Raw genomic sequence first — 18,671 nt, 5'->3', positions numbered from 1 at the left:
GGACATGGTTTAGTGACGGTGTTGGGTTAATGGTTGGACTCAATGTTCTTGAGGGTCTTTTCCAACCAAAATGATTCTGTGATTCTGTGATCTTAAGTGAGAGCCGTAAATTCAGGCAGTGATGCATTGAACTGTACACATAAACAAAAAATTCTCCTCTGTCTCTATCTCCATAAATTTCCTTTTCCTTTGTAAACCAGTGCTGTAGTCCCAGATTTAATTAAAAGAGTGATTAAAGTCTCTGTAAGTGCACACACAAGCACAAGCTGTAGTACACTCCTTAACAGCAGAAATGCATGCCTGTCATATTTTTGTAAACCTGTTGCTTTCCCTTAGAAGCAGGCAAGCCAGTGTTTCATCTTAATAATGACCATGGACTGGACGGAAACAGTATGTCCCAGGTCCAAGGAGCACATGAGTAGGTATTTCTAAAAGCTGTGTGTATGGAGTGTATGCCTGTTCTTGCAAGGGACACAGTGTTTTTCTCATTCTTGATCACACCATTGCCAATGCACAAAACCAAGGCTGGAATTTTCAGTGTTGTGCAATGTTGTACCTAATGCTGTGAGTTCAATTTATTGCTATTTGCAATGCCAGGGGTTTTTTTAATGTTTCTTGTATGTGTGCTAATGGTCATCTCCAACTTACACCATTTGCTTAATTGAGATCCTGCCTTGGTACAAAAATGAGAGACACACTGTATTTGTGGGTCTGTTTTGTACCACTGGCAGCAGTGGGAACTATGTCAATAATTTCAGTGGGAAGACAATTAGGGTCTGTAGAACAATGTGAGTTTTAGTGAATACTAAATAGCGTTCCTTAACAAGGCAAAGTAACTCTTCTCTAACTTTCTTCCATAACTTTTCTGTTTCCTTTGCCTCTTCCCCCAGTTTTTATCCTCTTATTTTCATAATAGTGAGAAGCCAAATGAATCTCAGGTGTAAGACTGCCAAACCAGCTTTGAATTTCTTTGACCATTCTGACTTTACACTTTGAGCCTAGCAACAAGGGCCAGAGACTAGATAGGTCTTACCAGTTGAGATATTGGGTGGCTCATGAGTTTGGCAGATCTGTCTCCCATTCAGCCTCAGATGTTCACATGTAAAGACACATTTACTTGTATCATGGCAGGTTTCCATTCACGCATGAGTCACTTTATTTTCTTTTGTATGCTATGGGTCATATGCTTTGCTTCCAATAAAACTCACTTATTCTCTCTGTAAGTAACTGTGTAATCAAATCCTGAGAGAGCAGGAGGGAAGGAACCCAGAAGAAGTTGTTAAAAAGTAATTTTCCCCTCAGAGAAGTAAAGCAATAAATATAGGGTGCACAACTGGCAAAATTGTGGAGAGAAAAGGAGAGAAGGATAAAAAAAAAAAATCTCCAGACTACAATTGAGGAATGAAAATACTTTCAAAGTAGCTGAATAAAAACAAGAGAGAAGTTAAAATAATGAAATGGTAAATCCACATGGGCAAACTAGAAAACCACAGTTAGAATCAATGAAAACAAATGATAAGCAGGAAAAGCAAAACACACAAAACATTCCTGTCTGTAAGCCAGAGCAAACTGTCAGGATAACAACTTGACGTGCTTTTCGGATTTTTGAAGGAAGGAAAATGGCAACAGGAGTAGTGAGGGGAACAATTTTAGAAACTGATAGTGGAAATGAAAGGCTTCTATTCAAGAGTTTATCTTTCTGTCTAATAATCTAAAAGTTTTGCTGTTCTAAGCCAGACAATATACATTTACCTTCAAGTGAGAGCAAACATAATTTATTTTAATTTATATGTTTTTGCATTGTATATGTGGTACATGATGGCTTTATTTTAAATAATTATCTGCCTCTGTGGAGGCATAATTTTTGTTCTTTAGTAGCCAGATAGACTGCAATGCAGTATCTTGACAGAAAGGTGGCAACTCCATGCACTGCTGCTCCAGCAGAGGTGGAATGAAGTCTGGAGTCCCAGCCTTGTATTCACAACAGAGAACAGGTATCTTCCTTTACCTCAACAAGAGTTTGTATTTCTGGAGCAGGGCAATCTGGTGCACAACCTTGCTGTCCTCAGTATATTTTTTGTTTACATGGTAGTAACAGAACATAGGATTGCAACGTCCAGATCACTTACCTGTCCTCATCCATGGAGTGGGAAAATCTCCTTATGCTGGAAAGCAGCAAAAGCATCCAGGTAACATTCAGCTTCAAAATCAGCTGCCTGGATTTCAGAGTCTTTGATGTTTGTGCCAAAATTCCCATTACAGAGTTCAGACACCTTGTTGATGTATGGACACTTGTGTGTAGCAGCCTGAATCTGCAAGCTGGCATCCATCTGAGCAACCTGATCTAGTTGCAGATGTCCCTGCTTATTGCAGGGGGGTTGGACTAGATGACCTTTGAAGGTGCCTTCCAACCCAAACTACTCTATGGTTCTATGATTCCTCAGGTGAGGCAGGTGGAGCCCAGCACTGGACAGTCCCCTGGGCGCAGGCTGGGAAGACGCAGGATGTGCCTGGGTTCCAGCTGCCACCCAAGCCCTACTGTGGCCGTCCCACACCGAGAGGCTGCACAGCCCCACTAGTGGTCAGCGGGCTGGCGGGCTTTGTAGGGTTTGTTCTTATGCTGGGGTCAAGTGTATGAGGTGTCCTGCGTAATGAAGAACGCAGCAGGTACCACATTTCTGCACACAAAATGTCCCACTGTCATTCATCAGGCCGTTGTGATTTCTCCTAATATTATAAGCTGGGCCATTGGGAAAAAAAAAAAAAAGCTAGGTCACTTGTTCTTATAAGAACCAATTATAAAATCCATGACTGTGTTATTTAACATCCAGTTCATTTCAAGTATGTTGGCAGTGCGCCCTTCTGTATTTCCTGAACATGTTCCTACCAACAAGTTTTCTGGAGGGGTGAGGGCGGGTGCAAGGAGTTTGAAACTCAGCTGAGAGGGGAGAGGTAATTTTTGTGTTTATGATTGTGAGGATTTGCTCCTGTGTCTAATAGGACCCCTGTGTTAAAGGATATTGTCTAGCTTATGAAGTACAAACAAACATTGCAGGTCAAATTCGTGTTTTCGTATTAAACCCTTACCAAATAAATAACTAAATAAATATACTTGAGAAATCAAAAGTCCTGGAATTTTCCATGTCATGCTGATCTGATGCACACAGTACAGACTAAAGAGAAGATTTTTGTCCTTGTGGTTGAAATAGGATGAAGTTAATATTGTCTTCCTAAATGTAATCTCTTTCTATAGTGATAGGATATCGTGTTTCTAATTTTAATTACAGGGATGGGTGGGTTGGATCACCAAAATTTAGATTTGGGTTAGGGTGTGGTTTCATGGTTCCTCCCTGCAAAGGCTGGGATTGCCTGTGTCTGGACTCATCTTTTTAATTCATTTGCAGTAATTAAAAGGTGCTGTGTGGGATGGGGCTAAAGGGAAACACAATTAAAATGTAATGCTTCTCCTTTGGTATCTGCATCCATATTTATTTTAAACCACCTTCACTGCTCTGGTAAGTTTAAGTCTTCCTGTATCATGCACTGTGTAAGCAGAAATATGTGAGTGAAGTGTTGCCAATGGCTCTGAGCAAGCATGGGGCATGTTTCAGATTACACTGTGTTTTCTTGTTCGGATCTGATCTCCTTGCTAGGAGAGGCTGAGAAAGGCAGCTCTAGGGGATTTACTTCTAGCAGCCGCAGCAGGAGCACATGATCCATCAATCGCGTGATTCTCGCCACCGTGGACTAATGGGAAGAGTGAAGAAAAAGTGAACGCTGCCTTGGGAAAGCAACGGCGTTTTCTTCTGCTCGTGGGGTCCCTCGACCAGCCGGGCGCTTCATGGCTTCTCCCAGGTTAGAAACCTACTGCTGCCCGAACCGGGATGCCGCCACACAGCTGGTGGTGAACTTCCAGCCTGAAGTCTTCTGCGGAGTTTGCATTGGCAGCGCCTCCGTTGGTCTGCTACTGACCATCCTGCAGCTCCTGCCAAAGAAGGGACAGACCCCGCGAAAGATACTCAAAGCCTCCTCCTCTTCCACCATCCTTCTCCTTATCTCCATTTGTGACATCCTTGGTGGCTTAGGTAAGTGATTTCCCTCACCCTTGGTGTAGCAGGCTCTTATTGCTCTGAGGTACCATGGCCAAATGAAGCTGGTGAGTGGACAACAGAGATTTCTGAGGGAAACATGATGTATGTATTTGCAGAAAGATTTGGGCTGAGATGAGAAAATGATGGGCTCTTGGGGGAGAAAGGTCTTGTTTACTAGTGATATTTTAGAAATAAAAGCTCTTGGCAAATCTGCACCAAAATCTCTGTTTTAAAACAAATAAAATCCAGAACTTTGGCTGGTTCTCAGAGTAAGGCATAAAAGTGGAGGCGAGGCAGCACGTTTAAAACTAAAGCTGACATCAAGCTTAGCTGATCCTTGGACTACATTTGAAAAACACTTCCTATATGTCTTTAAAACAAAGCTTGCCACCTTGTTCCTGTGCCAGTCGCCTCTGTGAGGACGTGACATCGAGAGCAAACAAATTTGAATTGCAGCTGTACATAGATCATGCTGGACACAGGCTTCTGAAATGTGAGCAAAGCTCCCTTATCAAGGACAACCTGCTGCCCAGCCCCTGCCTGATAGGTTGGAGGAATAAAACAACAGACAATAAAACAAAGCTTATGAGTCAAAATGAAACTAATGTGTCTAATTCTGTCCTGTCAGTTTATGGCATTTACTGCTAAATTAGGGATAAATCACCATGACTCATGCTGTGAAAATACAGGATGAGTTTGTTTCTACAATAACAGGCTTTCCCTCACCTTAGATAACAGAAGTCGTGTTGTTTTGTGGGTCTCTCTCGCTGCCTGAGGAGGAAGTGGGATTTCAGGTCTTTTCCTCTTTCATACCTAGCCAGGTTCTCTCACAGTACATAATAAGTACCAACATGAAACCAAACAATAGAAGGGGAAATAGAGAAAGAGACGTGGAAAAAAAATGTGTGCATTCAACTGCGAAAAGGTTCTTTCAGTCAGATGAGGCTAGCAATAGATAAAGTTATTTTTCTCCCTTCCTCTTTCGCTGGCAAACTCAAACTATCTCTCCATCATTGTTTTTGAATTAGACTCACGTGTTGGGTGGGAAACCATTCTTTCTTGGTGGGAAAGGCCCTGGTTTTGTTCTGCTATATGTTGGTGCCTTAATGCCTATTTCAAGCAAACCAGAAAATTTCACTAACAAACTCTAAGTTAATTTTAAAAAATGAGTATTTTACACGCCTAATTCTAAAGTCCTGTTTTGTTCAGTTCTGTGACAGAGAGGAAAAGAGCTGCTTGCAAAAATGAAGACAGGGAAAAGTGGGAAATATCTTTTTTTCTGCAATGAGGGATTGTAGAGAAATAAACATTAATGTGTGAATATATGCTGGTAAAATTGTAAATAGATAGTTACTGTTTTATGTCAATCTGTTAAATGCTACCCAATTTATTTTAAGGATGTGTGTGACAGTATCTGAAAGTAAGTGAGATTTTAATCTACATAACTTTTCAAGTCCAAGCAGTGTCAGACTCTTGTGGCCACTTTCCCTGAGCAATGACACCGATGTTTAAATAGCGCAGTTCTTCCTGCTGTGCTCCTCTGCAGCCATAGCCTTCCCGTGGACGCACAAAATCTGGGCCACGATGTAAAATATGTGGCTGGGGAGAAGCATGTGACTAAAAGCATGCCAGCAGATTCAAAGCCTTAATACATTTTTTTTTTTCTTTAGGTATAATCTTCAGATCAAGTATATGGCTGGGCTTCCCAGGCTTCATAGCTAACATTTCTGTGGTGAACGGGACCGACATGTGGCCTTCTGCTTTCTGCGTGGGGAGCGCGGTAGGTATCGAGATCGTCCCCCCTTCCTCCTGCCCCCAGTTAACAATCCCTCCACCTGGCGAGTCAGAAAGGCAAACCACAATGCCCGAAAGGAAATCGGGCTGTGAGTCAGAGCCTGGATATGATGGTTTCAGCCTCTGCCACACCCCTGCAAGTGTGTTCATGCTTCCTTCCGAAAACCCGGATCAGGGCAGGCAGGTTTGGGCGATGCTGCAGGGTGCTGGATGCTGCAGGGTGCACATGAGGGCACAGGGCAGCGTGGATCAGACTGGTCCCAAGTGTTTTGTAGTACTCACTTGTCTCAGGAGTGCTGGGATAGCAGAGGGCACACCTGTAGCAAGGTCAGGGATATGGAGGCTTAAGGGTATAGACATTTCTGAATGACCTGGGGAACCAGCGGTTTGGTTTATAGTGGGCACAGCATCACTAGTGCCCCAGCAGCCCCCGGGTATCTGCCTACCTCCTCCGGCAGAAATCACAGCCTGCGTGGTAGCAGTGGGGACCGACTGAAACCAGCAACTCGGGCAGCACAAATTAGCTTTTGCAGTGTGAGGGTGTGTGTTTGCAACACAGAGGGACTGCAGGAGAAATATTCCCAAAGGCGGAAAGCTGCTGGCAGAAGGTCTGTCCCTGCCACGTAGGATTACAGCTCAAGTTACTGGTTATATGGGCATTCAATGACCGCATCTGGCCACATCTAATAAAGTATCTTCTGGATTAAAAGGCAAGAATAAGAGAATGTAAATGAATTCCAAAAGTGCAGATTAAAACTCAGTTTCACATACTACAATCATAGTACTGTCTGAGAAATATAATTGGAGTTTACTGTACAAGAAAAAAAGGCCATGTTTTTTACCAAAACATGGAGAATGACAAATAAGACAGATCATCACTTTACCCGAATTCAAAAGGAATGTAGGGTGCCCAGTGAATTAATGCGTGAGCAATAACTGTACTGGCTTCACAATTCGAAGTTTACAATATAGAATAGGATATACTGCATGTAAACAAAATTACTCAGCTCCAATAGTTTTAAAATAAAACAACATGTGCCAAAATGCAACTCACCATACCTTATATGCCTATATAATGACAATTTCAGACACGATAGTGTTGTGCTATAGAAGCAAATACCAGTTTTACACATCTATTGATTCTCAATTCCATCATGATATTTAAGTTTTGCTTATTAGATGCAAATATCGGATTTTCTTTCTTTGAGGAAGAGAAAACTTGTAGCAAGAACATCCTATTAAAACAAAACAAAACCAAAACAAATAAACATGTTTCCCTGTGTTTTATATTTCACTTTCTGGCCCTCAACAAAAACCAATATTTTAAACAGTAACAAAGATACGGTATGCAGACTGTTTTTCGTTTGGATCTCAGGTTAGATGGTGAGCAGCATAGCGGTGTACCACAATTTTTATTTTGCCTTTCTTGTGCTCCAGCAAAGTGCTGTAATTTGAGTCTTTTGCTAAATTTAGGTTTAATAATATTGGAATGAAAAATAACCCTCCTTCAACTCACTTCCCCTCACATATTCCCATGTGAGTTAATAAAATGTTTCTGATCCTATTTTATTTTGCCTTTAATACTGTTGTTTTATTTCACTTAACCACAAGCCAATACAAACTCCAAACAGTGAGGCCTTTAGGCATTTCCTTTGAATAACACCCTCTGGTTTGCAGGGGAGTAACCTCTTAGGCAGTGCAGCAAGATGTGTCATTTTGCTAAAAAGTGAGGTAGCACATGAAGATTGTGGTTTTAAGTGCATCCGATTTATATTATTTTTGGAGACAGTCTTGTCTATGTTGAATTTTCTGGGTGGAAAGACCTTGCAGTTTATTTCTCTATGTGTGTGTTTGTGTATAGTAAATTGCGCATTTTTCAACTGCAGCAAATATGTGAAAGTGCAGATGAAGTTACATGTTGAGTGCTCTGGATAAAGTGCCTTAGCAGGAAGACTGGAATTTTCTTTTCTGGCTCCTGTGCACTAGGAAAATGTCATGGTGTTTGAATTAAATACTGAATAATTTGCACCGCAAATGACTAGAGGTAGGGTCTACACCCATGGTGAAAGGAAATATTTCCCAGCTTGATTTGCCTTTTGGAGGAAGGAATGGTAGATCTCTATTCACTGACGTTTGGCTCAGTAACAACTATGTTGGTTTCCAGCTGTAAAATGATGCTACTATGGATCTATGATAAAGGATATTCAGATAAGAAGTGAAAGAGAACTCAGAGGGAAGGTAATCTCAGTATTAAAATAGTTCCAGACTATTGCAAAGAGACAGTTCCTATGGAGAAGAAATGTGGAATTTATAAACAGCGGCAAAGAAAGTTCCCTTATCTTATATAGGCTCATGGGAAAAATGCATAGGGTCAGCTCATGAACGCCATGGAATTTAAATCAACTTAAACCTTTTTCCTTTGGATTTTTATTGAAGAAATCAGTCAGGGAGTTCACTATCAATAATTTTTCCAGAGGGTAAGTGATATTTTTGTTAATGATCTTTTTTTTCCTTAATAAGCGTTCCCTGAATTGGGTTCTTGTGGATGGAGAAAATGCCCATCACATGCACAACTCAGGATGCACAGGCACCCTGTGATGATGGCTGACCTCAGTGATATTCTCGTCTCTCAGCTACTGAGAATACTAAAATTTTAACCTAAAATTAAAACATCCTCACCATATAAATTTCTTTAGGCTTCACTCACAACACTGAGGGTTAGGACTGGAGAAGTAAATAACAGGTTTTCTGAACAACAGAATAAGCTGTGAAAGCAAACGCTGTTCAATTTATCTATGGCTTGACCCGTTGGCTACAGCAAAGCCATTCCTGTGATTTTGAGTAAGATTTCATACTTTATAATCTCAGCTGGAAAATGCACACATTTAAAGAACAAATCACCAGGCTAAAGGCTGGAGTCCCTCCCCTATCCCCAGTGGTACTTGAGAAGCAGCTGTGACGTTTGGCATTTTTTTTTTCCTTGCAGATGTGGATCCAGCTGTTGTACAGTGCTGGCTTTTGGTGGTTGTTTTGCTACGCTGTTGATTCTTACTTGGTGATAAGAAGATCAGCTGGACTGAGGTACCAGAGTTAAAACTCCGAATTTGTTTTTTTTCCTTCCAACACTGTGCGTCCATGTTTGCAGCTACATAAGTGTACAAGTGAAGCTTTTACAAACATCTGATGTTGATACGGTTACCAGGTAATGCTATGGATGAGTGGTGTGCTAAGTGCTTAAATTGCCAGTGCAATGCTCAGATATTGATCGTTTATGTCCAACTGGAATTTAAATGTAAATGAATTCATTTAACCTTTGGAAAAATAGGGAGCAGATCAGGGTCTATGAACTTTATTGCAATGGGATAACTATTTTTGTCCCTACTCCATACCTGAAACTGATTCTTCTGGAAAAAAAGAAGTGTTATCCTGAAAATAAAAAAGTGGGAGGGGCTAAGTGCTGAATTTCCTATAGTTCATTCTCCATTTTTTTTTCTCAGATTTTCTGTTTTATCCACTTCTCAGTGTTGTCATTATTATACTTCTGATCACATTTGTAAAGTTTTTAAGAATGATGCATACTTACTATACATTTTTCTGCAATGCCTGGAAAAAAAGCAGCTAAACCCTTTAAAAAGTACCATGCTTTAATGCCAAACAGAAAATATAAGGTGTTTCTAAGTTGGTTGTTAGAAGGGCAAAATGACCTTCAGTTGCTACTGCTAACCATGGAATTATGTGACTCTGTTCTCAGATTATACTGAGCAATCAGGTACTGGAGACATGGTTCATTCGGCAGGTGTTATCTATGTGGGGATTTTTGAGTTAACTCCAGCCTGTGGAGGATAAACTTGATCTTGTGAAGTCCCATATGTCTAGTCTGACACAACTGGGACCTACCTCCTTCCCCCATCCCTATCAACCAAAAAAAAAATTTCACATGTATTTGGGCTTTATTCTAAGATCAAAGTAAACAATGAAAGACTTCCTACACACACAGATCTGAATCTCCTTAAGATGGGAGCATTATCCGACTCTGAAAGTTAAACGTAAGTCTCCCCAAAATATAGAAGTGTAGTTTATTTGATTGCTTGGCTCCATTCTCAAGTTTTAATCCCATAATTTGCTCTCTGCAGGACAAATGAAGGATGCAGGGATTCCTTCTAGAGATTTGGAGATAATCATAGCATCATAGAGTAGTTTGGGTTGGAAGGGACCTTCAAAGGTCATCTAGTCCAACCCCCTACAATGAGCAGGGACATCTTCAACTAGATCAGGTTGCTCAGAGCCCCGTCCAGCCTGGTCTGGAATGTCTCCAGGGATGGGGCATCTACCACCTCTCTGGGCAACCTGGGCCAGCGTTTCACCACCCTCATTGTAAAAAATTTCTTCCTGATGTCTGGCCTGAATCTCCCCTCCTTTAGTTTAAAACCATTACCCCTTGTCCTGTCGCAACATGCCCTGCTAAAAAGGCTTTCCACCCTACAGGCTGGAGGACACAGGACTTCTGTGTGCAAGCCTGAACAGCCTCTTTGGCTCATCCTTTATCTGAAGGGGGTCCCCAACCCCACCTGCTGTCCTCAGTTTATTGTCCTGCCAGTGTTTGTTCTGCACCATTTCACATCTCTGTTTCAGTGAGGGCCCTATTTTTGTTTTGCAACGTGGAAAGTAAGAAAGTTTGTTATATTTAATAACACCTGTCCTGTTTGGCGTGTGCAGTACGATTGTGCTGTACCACATGATGACGTGGGGCCTCGCGGTGCTGCTCTGCGTCGAGGGAATCGCGCTGCTCTACTACCCTTCTCTCTCCAGGTAAGCAGGGCTCTGGGCACAGACTGCAAAATCGTAGTGGTCTCTGGTCGTTGGAATGGCTTTCAGTTAGCTTTGGAGACAGGAATCCAAATGTTGGGCTTTTTTGATCTCTGACAAGCGCATCCCACCGAGAGAGTATTCTAGAAATACCTGCCTGGGTTGTAGGGTGGTCTGAAGAAGTATGACAGGCACTTCCACGTGCTACAGCACTGTGATATAGCTGCTGCTATGAGCCACTGTTCTCCTGCTCCTTGTTTTAGCTTTGTATTTGTTCTGTTAAATTTGAAAAAAATGCTCAGATAGCACATACTAAAAATCAACTTCGTGTCCCATATGATCTGGTCATGAAGGTCTGTGAATCAAAAGTTTAGCATCTGTTTGCTTAATTCCTTTTTTTTTTTTTTTTAAGATAAAGATGATGTGTACATAATAGCCAGAACTATCACATGTGGAAAAAAAAATATATATAACCTGTTAATGATTTTTTTTTCTCAGCTGTGAAAATGGCTTGGAGCATGCGATCCCACATTATGTCACAACCTATGTCCCCCTGCTGCTAGTGTTGGTGGTCAACCCAGTCCTGTTTAGGAGGACAGTATCAGCAGGTATGTTCCTAATGGCCAGCATGGTTCAGTATGTGTTATTTAGCAACATAACAAGACTGTAAAACATCACGCCTGGGTATTCAGTGGTGTGGGATAGCTCCTCATTAAACCATAAAGATACAGCAAAGGGTGGGAGGGAATTGCCTGCTGAAATGAAGATACCATCTAGAAGGGAAATTTGCCCTAGAGACACACTCTGATGACGTACTCAAGTTATGCTGTTATAAACCTTTACTGCAGATTGGCAAAGGTGTTTCTATGTTACTAAATTACTCTTGATTTGATGTATATTAGGCAGTGTATAGTGGATGCTTTACTGTAGCATCAGTACTAATCTGGATTTTGGTATGTAATTTATTCTGGTTTAAGGATGATGTTGGTGAGATATGATAGTTGATTTAAATTCTTGGCAGCCCTGGAGCTAAAAACAATAATAAAGTATGATCAGAATTTTGTTACTTCTGATTCTGAGATTATGAAACAAATGAGAATTGTCCACAATTCAGATGCGATCTTGAGGTTCCCATTTAATTTATTATCCAGTGCTTTGAAGAAATGAGACTGAAAAAAGGCCACAGATTCAATGCATTCTTTGCATGTAATATGATCAGTGCTAGATGTTTGCAGTACCTGAATTCATATTCATCATCTACACGTTGAATATTTAAAAATAGCAACAGAATTTGTATTCAGATGAAGACTGAACTGTATTCTCAGTTCAGTCTTCATCTCATCTATCCTGCGTCCCTCAGTAATAGTAATTTTCAAAGGAATAGCTGTTACTTTGAAAAGTTGTTCCTATAAAAAGTTGCTCTTTTTATGGGAAAATACACACTGAGTGTATCTGTGTTTGTACATATGTGTGTTCCTTGTGATATCTTGCAAGGTGGCATAACTGTCTATTTTTGCCAAAAATACACCTTCAAGGTTTAGAGGTGTAGCCAATGCTGTATCAATTGCACAATGAAATATAATGTGCATAATAGGATAGAATGTATTCCATTGTAGTCTAAACATCACATAATAAGTCTATCATTATATCACACATTACATAGAAGTTGTAAGCACTACCTTTTGTTATAGAAGAAAAGTACGTGGACCATAATATTTTCTATTTTCAGTGGGACTGAGAGCAGAAAAAAGAGCTAGTGAGATATCACTCATTTTAAGAATCCATAATAGACGCACTTCTTTTCCTTTAGTGTTGGACTATATGAGAGATTCCTTGATGATGGTCCTTTCAGCTTCTGAACTGCTGCTGGAGACAAATCCATCCATTCCTTTGCTCCCCCTTTACAGACATCTCTCTTCTGGATCCTTGTGCCTATAACTAACAAGGAGCACGTTTATTAATGAACATCATTGTATACTTTCCAGTTGCCTCCTTACTGAAGGGGAGACAAGGGATTTATACAGAAAATGAGAGACGTCTAGGGACAGAGATCCAGATCCGCTTCTTCAAAATTATGCTGGTATTCGTTATTTGGTAAGAGGTGCATTATTTTGGTTTAAACTGCCTTTTTCCCAGCTGGAGAGGGTCAGGGACAAAAGTGGAGTCTGATGGGTTGCTTCATTTGTTTGTCTTTATGCTTGGAAGGGAAGGTGTCTAAGGAAGAAGTAGTTCTAAACTACTTCGCCAACTAGCTGAATCACTCATGTGGCATCACAAGTCTGCGAGGAAATGATAAAAATGTTTAACCAACAGGAAAACAATAACCACAAGAAACAATAGCCAAAACCAAAAATAATGTTTGCCCACAGCCTAAAGCTATCTGGAACAGCAGCTCCCCAGCACTGTGGGCTGATATACAGCTTTCTGTACTCAAGATTTCTCAGAGCCTCTTGTCATCAAATGCACCGTTGAAAACCTACAAGAAATATGTTTCTAAGACTGCCTTCATGGCCCTGACTATGATGCAGCCACCTCTGTGGTCTGCAGGTCCCAAGAGTGTGAAAAGAGCATGGATACCATCTGGAAATACAGGGTTATGTGCCAGAAGAGAAATCTCTATATGATTGTGTGTGAAACTGGGGATCATTTAAATTTTTTTTTCTTTTCTTTTTTTTTAATACTTAATCTTCCTCCATAAAACCAGTACTTTGGGGTAGAAAAGGAAAGAGATAGGGAGGAGAGAAGGGAGGGAGCAAAGGAAGTGGGGAAGGAGGGCGGGTGCCCCCCCCATCCCCAAATCCCTGTGCCTCTGCTCCAGCAGCACCGTCCAGTGGACCGGTGACTGGAACCAGAGGTACTGGATGCACACAGCAAAACTGAGCTGAAATAGGGCCTGTTTTTGGAGGAGTTTTTGCTGCATTCTCACAATTACCAGACAGCAATAAAGGCACCAGAAGGGGTGATGATCCACTCTACAAGGGTCTGTGCAATGACCTGGCGAGAAGTGGTCGCTGCAGTGAAATGTTTACTACCTACATGGGTAACACAAGTGATGATGGGGAAAGAAGGGGTCACAGAGTAGTGAAACGGCTTGGACAAACTTCACAGTCTCTACGACTACTTAACTTTTTTATACATAGGCGGGTTATTTAGTCTGGAGAAGAGGAGGCTGAGGGGAGACCTTATCACTCTCTACAACTACCTGAAAGGAGGTTGTAGCACGGAGGGGGTTGGTCTCTTCTCCCAAGTAGCAAGTGATAGGATGAGAGGAAACGGCCTCAAGTTGCACCAGGGGAGGTTTAGATTGGATATCAGGAAAAAAATTCCTCACAGAAAGGGTTGTCAGGCATTGGAACAGGCTGCCCAGGGAAGTGGTGGAGTCACCATCCCTAGAGGTGTTTAAAAGATGCATAGATGAGGTTCTTAGGGACATGGTTTAGACATGGTTTTCCAACCAAAACGATTCTATGATTCTATGATTAATGCATGTTACATTGCTTTAAAAGGCTGAGCAGGGAGAAAGACTGCCTTTTTGTCTTCTCCTGGCTGCTGTATACTGCAGTGCTCTGAAGGGAAATGATGGTCTTTTCTTGGGGAATAACAAAATCCACTTGGCTCAGGAGAGAAGTTTCTAGAGCGAAGGGTGGGGTAGCCAGCAGGAGAGGTGAGAGAGACAGCAGTGGACAAGCCTGCGGCACGGCTTCCTGGAAAGTGTTGAAATAATGAGGAGCAGAGATTTAGCCAGGCCTCCAGGGTTGTGGAAAGAGCAAGCCTTATTGTGGAACCCAGAGGCACCACAGAAGTGCATTGCAACCTGAGGAATGGTGGCCAGCTTGCTGGTCTGGGAGCAAGCACGAAGGAAAGGATCAGTTCCCCAGGGACACAGTGGGGACATTTGTTTATTTCTATTCGGTCACATTCTGGGCTTTCCCATTAAAAAAAAATAAACGCGGCTCTAGTTTTCGGTTTTGTTCTTCTGATAAAACATAAGCTGTAGAGTATAAGAACTGTTTCAGAGTTTACAGTAGGGAAAAAACTGAGGCAGTCCCATCTCAGAAGCTTGGGGAAGATACCCTTTCATCTCAGGGGTCAAAAATGAGATGAGTTAGTCAAAGACAGCAGGTTGGGAAACCTGGGGTAGAAGAGATGCTTGCAGATTTGTGAGGGGATAGCAAGAAGTTTTGCACTGTGTTAAAAAATAATTGCAGAATGGATATGTATAAAACCCTTCAGAAAGTATAGCATGAATGCTGATGATTTCCTTTCTGACGCTGCAGTAGAACTACAAAGAAACGCTTGTCTGACGGTTTATAAATCGTAAGAAGTTATAGCCATTTACTATAACCTTTATTGAGTGTAGAATATCCTCAGTTTCTTTCACAGGATGAGGTTTGGTTATGCTTATCCTTCTTTGGAAACAGAAATTACCTTTATTCCAAAAAGTTGATGGCATTTTCAAGGATTTTAAAGTCAGCTTTGCTTTTGTTTTGTAGGTTTTTTTATGTACATTTTGAAAGACTGCTGTAACCTAACCCTGAAATTCCAACTTCAGCTAGAGTTTCTGCAGCCTTTTACAACACCCAAGCATGTATTTAGTTTCCTTATCTGTGAGCACTATCCTTTTAAGACACAAGCAAAAGAAGTCAACATGCATGATGTTCCTGTTATGGATCACAGTTGCTTATTGTCCCAGTTTTATCCTGCAATTTACTGTTGTGCAGCAAGCTCAAATGATCAGGTTGTTGTTTTTTTGTTATATTGATTTCTTTCTCTAGGCCTCGACTAGCAGGGGTCTGGTTTTTGAACTCAGACACCTACTGGTCCCTTTAGATTGAGACTTAACCATTAAAATAAATCTCACTCTCCTTACTAGTGATCCTAATTTCTATGATTTGAAAGTAGAGCATATTTTGCATACACGTATACTCATATATATAACTGTCTTGTTCTCTTCCCCTTCTTTATTCCTGCAATAGCTGGTCATCCAATATCATCAATGAGAGCCTTTTGTTCTACCTTGAAATGCAGCCAGATATCAATGACATGCCCCTGAAAAACATAAGAAGTGCTGCACTGATCACATGGATTATAATGGTAGGTCAGCTGTGACCTTGCTTAGTCTTAGAAATTACTTCTATAAGATGGTGGAACAGCACCAGTGTAGTGGATGGTTTGTGATTTTGGGGGATATAAACACTCTGAAAATAAAGAAAGAAAAGCAGAAAGTAAGAAAGACGAAGGAGCAGTCACTGGGAGTGCTTTTCACAAATGAACTTTGCCAAAATCATACAAAAAGCAAACTTTTTCTCCCATTTACTGGAGTATGCAGTCTCTCTGTGGGCGATTGCTTCCCATTTTAAGATCCAGAACAGACCACTACAAAGATTTCTAGTCTAACCTTGCTAACCTCTGCCATAATGTAAGCTACAAAGTTTTAGTTCACGATTCCTGGAGGTTACCCAATTAAATGGGCATTTTCTGGTATTTCTCTGTTTTTAACTAGTGTTTTCTTTATTATAAAGAATAATTGCATCTTATATAGTGACTTTTACATAATTATTTGGGGACAAATACATGAAAAATCTTGAAAGCAACACAACAAAAAATAGCTGTAAGATGCTGGCCTCTTACTGTAGCCTACCCTCTTTTCTCCTATTGGAATATCTGAGAAGGGATTTTTCAGAGGTGATATTGCAGGTCCTTTTCCAAGGGGGTTTATTCTGGAGCTGTTAAATACCTGTAAGGCCTGAGCACGCTTTGCGTGGTTAAGCCCTTGAGCAGTTTTGTACTGAAGGGTTAAGTGATGCAACTGATTTGATACAACATCCCACTCTGACAAGGAGTGAACACATTGATGTGACAGGGACCTTGCCCTTGCTCACCTGGAGAGCAAGAGGTCGGGTCTAGGAACTGAGCTGTTTTTTAAATTGGATGCAAAAATAATTTGCTCTTTTCTCATGAGAAAAATGGAAACAGCTAAAGCCATTTACTTGCCAAGCATCCCATGGCACTGGAAAGAGAGATAATTTTTTTGTAAATCACTTGGGATTTTCTTTTTCGGTGTCTCTTCCCGTTTTGCCATCCCACTTTGATGGACAATTTCACTGACTCAGGAATCTGCAGCAATTCCAGACAGATCAATTCCTGCTATTTTAAAAAACTTGACTGTGTATGCTAGTGTCTGCTGTCATGTATTTCAGTTGGCTTCTAGTAAAAAAATATAATGTTTGCTTTTGTGAATTAAAAAGCCTAGAGCTTGTGGGGAAAGTTAAAAATACACCAGGGGACTGACCAGCTAAAATTCGTGCTGGAAAACCATTGGGTGATTACTGCTCACTGGGATGGCCTCAGCATATCGGAACAACAGGCTGTGGCATTTCACTCTGATTTGTTTGTGTCCACAATGGGAACAACATACATTTTAATTTGTATGCAAATAGCGTATTTTAAAAACAGCAATCGTTCAGTGAAAGGGGAGTTGTTAATACATGAAAGGTGTTCTGCCACAGTTGGAAACGGAGCCTTGCTGGTGTAACTCCTGTTGCATTTTTCCTTCCTAGGGGGTTCTTAATCCGATGCAAGGCTTCCTCTTCACGTTAGCTTTCTATGGCTGGACGGGATGCAGAGTGGACCTGAAATGGAGAAAAAGCGAAATACCCTGGGTATCACTGTCCTCATCAACTGTGGATGAAAATGCCTATCCCTCCCCAGTGAACTACCAAACCAGCGTCCATGATCCAAAGAAGATATCGTCAGCTGACAGCCAGCAGACGGACGAGGCCATAAGCATGTTGTCTGAAGGTAACACTAGTAGTGATGAGAGATTAACTAGGAGCTCTCCCATCTACCAGGGCTGGTAGTTTATAAGCGCAGAGCTGGATCCCACTTCTCACATTGTCAAGACTCATAAAACCACGTCACTATGTGAACCGTTGCATACTCTGGAATTAGGTTTGTGCCCAATGGCTTGATGTAATTTCCTATAACTTGTGTGTGTGTTAGATGGACAGACATTATGGTTTATGTCTTCATTTGCCTTATAGAAATGTTAACAGGCATAAAGCTGATCCTTTTCCAGCAGGAGTATATCTCTGCAAAGATCTGTTACTTACAATTTGTTTTCATCCATCTTGTTTTACTCTCTCTTGTAACCTCCATGTGGTAGAAGAGTCTTTTGTTTAAATAAATGGACTATTAATATGTTGGGGTTTTAAATGTGTTGCCTTGCTTGCCTTGCTCAGCATAAAGTTCCTCACCCAGAATTATAGCTCTAGGATTTCTGGGACACCATTTCCAGCACTGACACTAGTAAAACATCAGTGATAGCAGATTTTACAAAAGTACAAATATTTTGTTCGTGTAGAATCTCACTGACGTAGTCTTCTTTTAGCTTGTTTCTATGAATTTTGAGTTTGGTTTTATCTAGGAAAGCGAAAGGCTTTTTTTAAAAAGAATGCAGCCCAGCATAAACCTCATAAACACTACAGAATAATGGTTCCTGTTCACTCCTGGTTCAAGCAAGAATAACCCTTCAAACTATTTTTTTAGTATGCATTTGGTTTGATTCTTGTATGTACTTGTCTAACAGGATTATGACTGTTAGTGGCAGGTGCATTAAGAGATAACATTTGCAAAAAAACCCCTAGATGATCTGAGTGCTGAAGAAAAAACAGAATAAGTAGAATCAATAGTCCTTTCCCTGAGGTGTGCTCTATTTCTTGTCTTCATCTCCTGAACGAAGAGATATTACATCCATTCTCTTTATCTTCCCAAATACGTGCCTCTTTTTGGTGCAGTGCCCTAAGTACCTATAGCCAAACAATTTCCCAGATTGGTTGGAAGTTAGGAAAAAAATGATTACCATGTCTACCTCAAGCTTTTAACTTCATATCAAAGGTAGAAGTAGTACGATTTAAGTCTGGTTTTGCTGGAAGCTGTTTACAATACAGTTTGACGGATGGCAGGGTGGAAGCCACTTGA

The 18,671-nt window shown here is 41.0% G+C and overlaps 1 protein-coding gene across 1 annotated transcript; it reads left to right on the top strand.

The window, feature by feature from the left end:
* Nucleotides 1–3,841: 3,841 nt before the first annotated feature.
* Nucleotides 3,842–17,551, top strand: GPR143 (G protein-coupled receptor 143). Its single transcript, XM_065658400.1, has 8 exons — nt 3,842–4,085; nt 5,762–5,871; nt 8,872–8,966; nt 10,602–10,694; nt 11,190–11,299; nt 12,677–12,785; nt 15,668–15,785; nt 17,252–17,551. Exons 1-8 carry the CDS (start codon nt 3,842–3,844, stop codon nt 17,549–17,551), a joined length of 1,179 nt encoding a protein of 392 aa, XP_065514472.1.
* The last annotated feature ends 1,120 nt before the right edge of the window (nt 17,552–18,671 follow it).

This window comes from Caloenas nicobarica, chromosome 1, assembly GCF_036013445.1.
Source record: "Caloenas nicobarica isolate bCalNic1 chromosome 1, bCalNic1.hap1, whole genome shotgun sequence".
Taxonomy (NCBI): Eukaryota; Metazoa; Chordata; class Aves; order Columbiformes; family Columbidae; genus Caloenas; species Caloenas nicobarica.
The sequence above is the reverse complement of the archived record's forward strand: the minus strand, read 5'-3'. Positions and strand labels throughout refer to the sequence as shown.

Excerpts from the sequence above, each read along its gene's own strand:
- GPR143 (XM_065658400.1), top strand. The coding sequence starts at position 3,842 with ATGGCTTCTCCCAGGTTAGAAACCTACTGCTGCCCGAACCGGGATGCC. Across the intron at positions 11,300-12,676 it reads TAGGAGGACAGTATCAGCAG|TTGCCTCCTTACTGAAGGGG; the intron begins GTATGTTCCTAA and ends TATACTTTCCAG. Across the intron at positions 12,786-15,667 it reads ATGCTGGTATTCGTTATTTG|CTGGTCATCCAATATCATCA; the intron begins GTAAGAGGTGCA and ends TTCCTGCAATAG.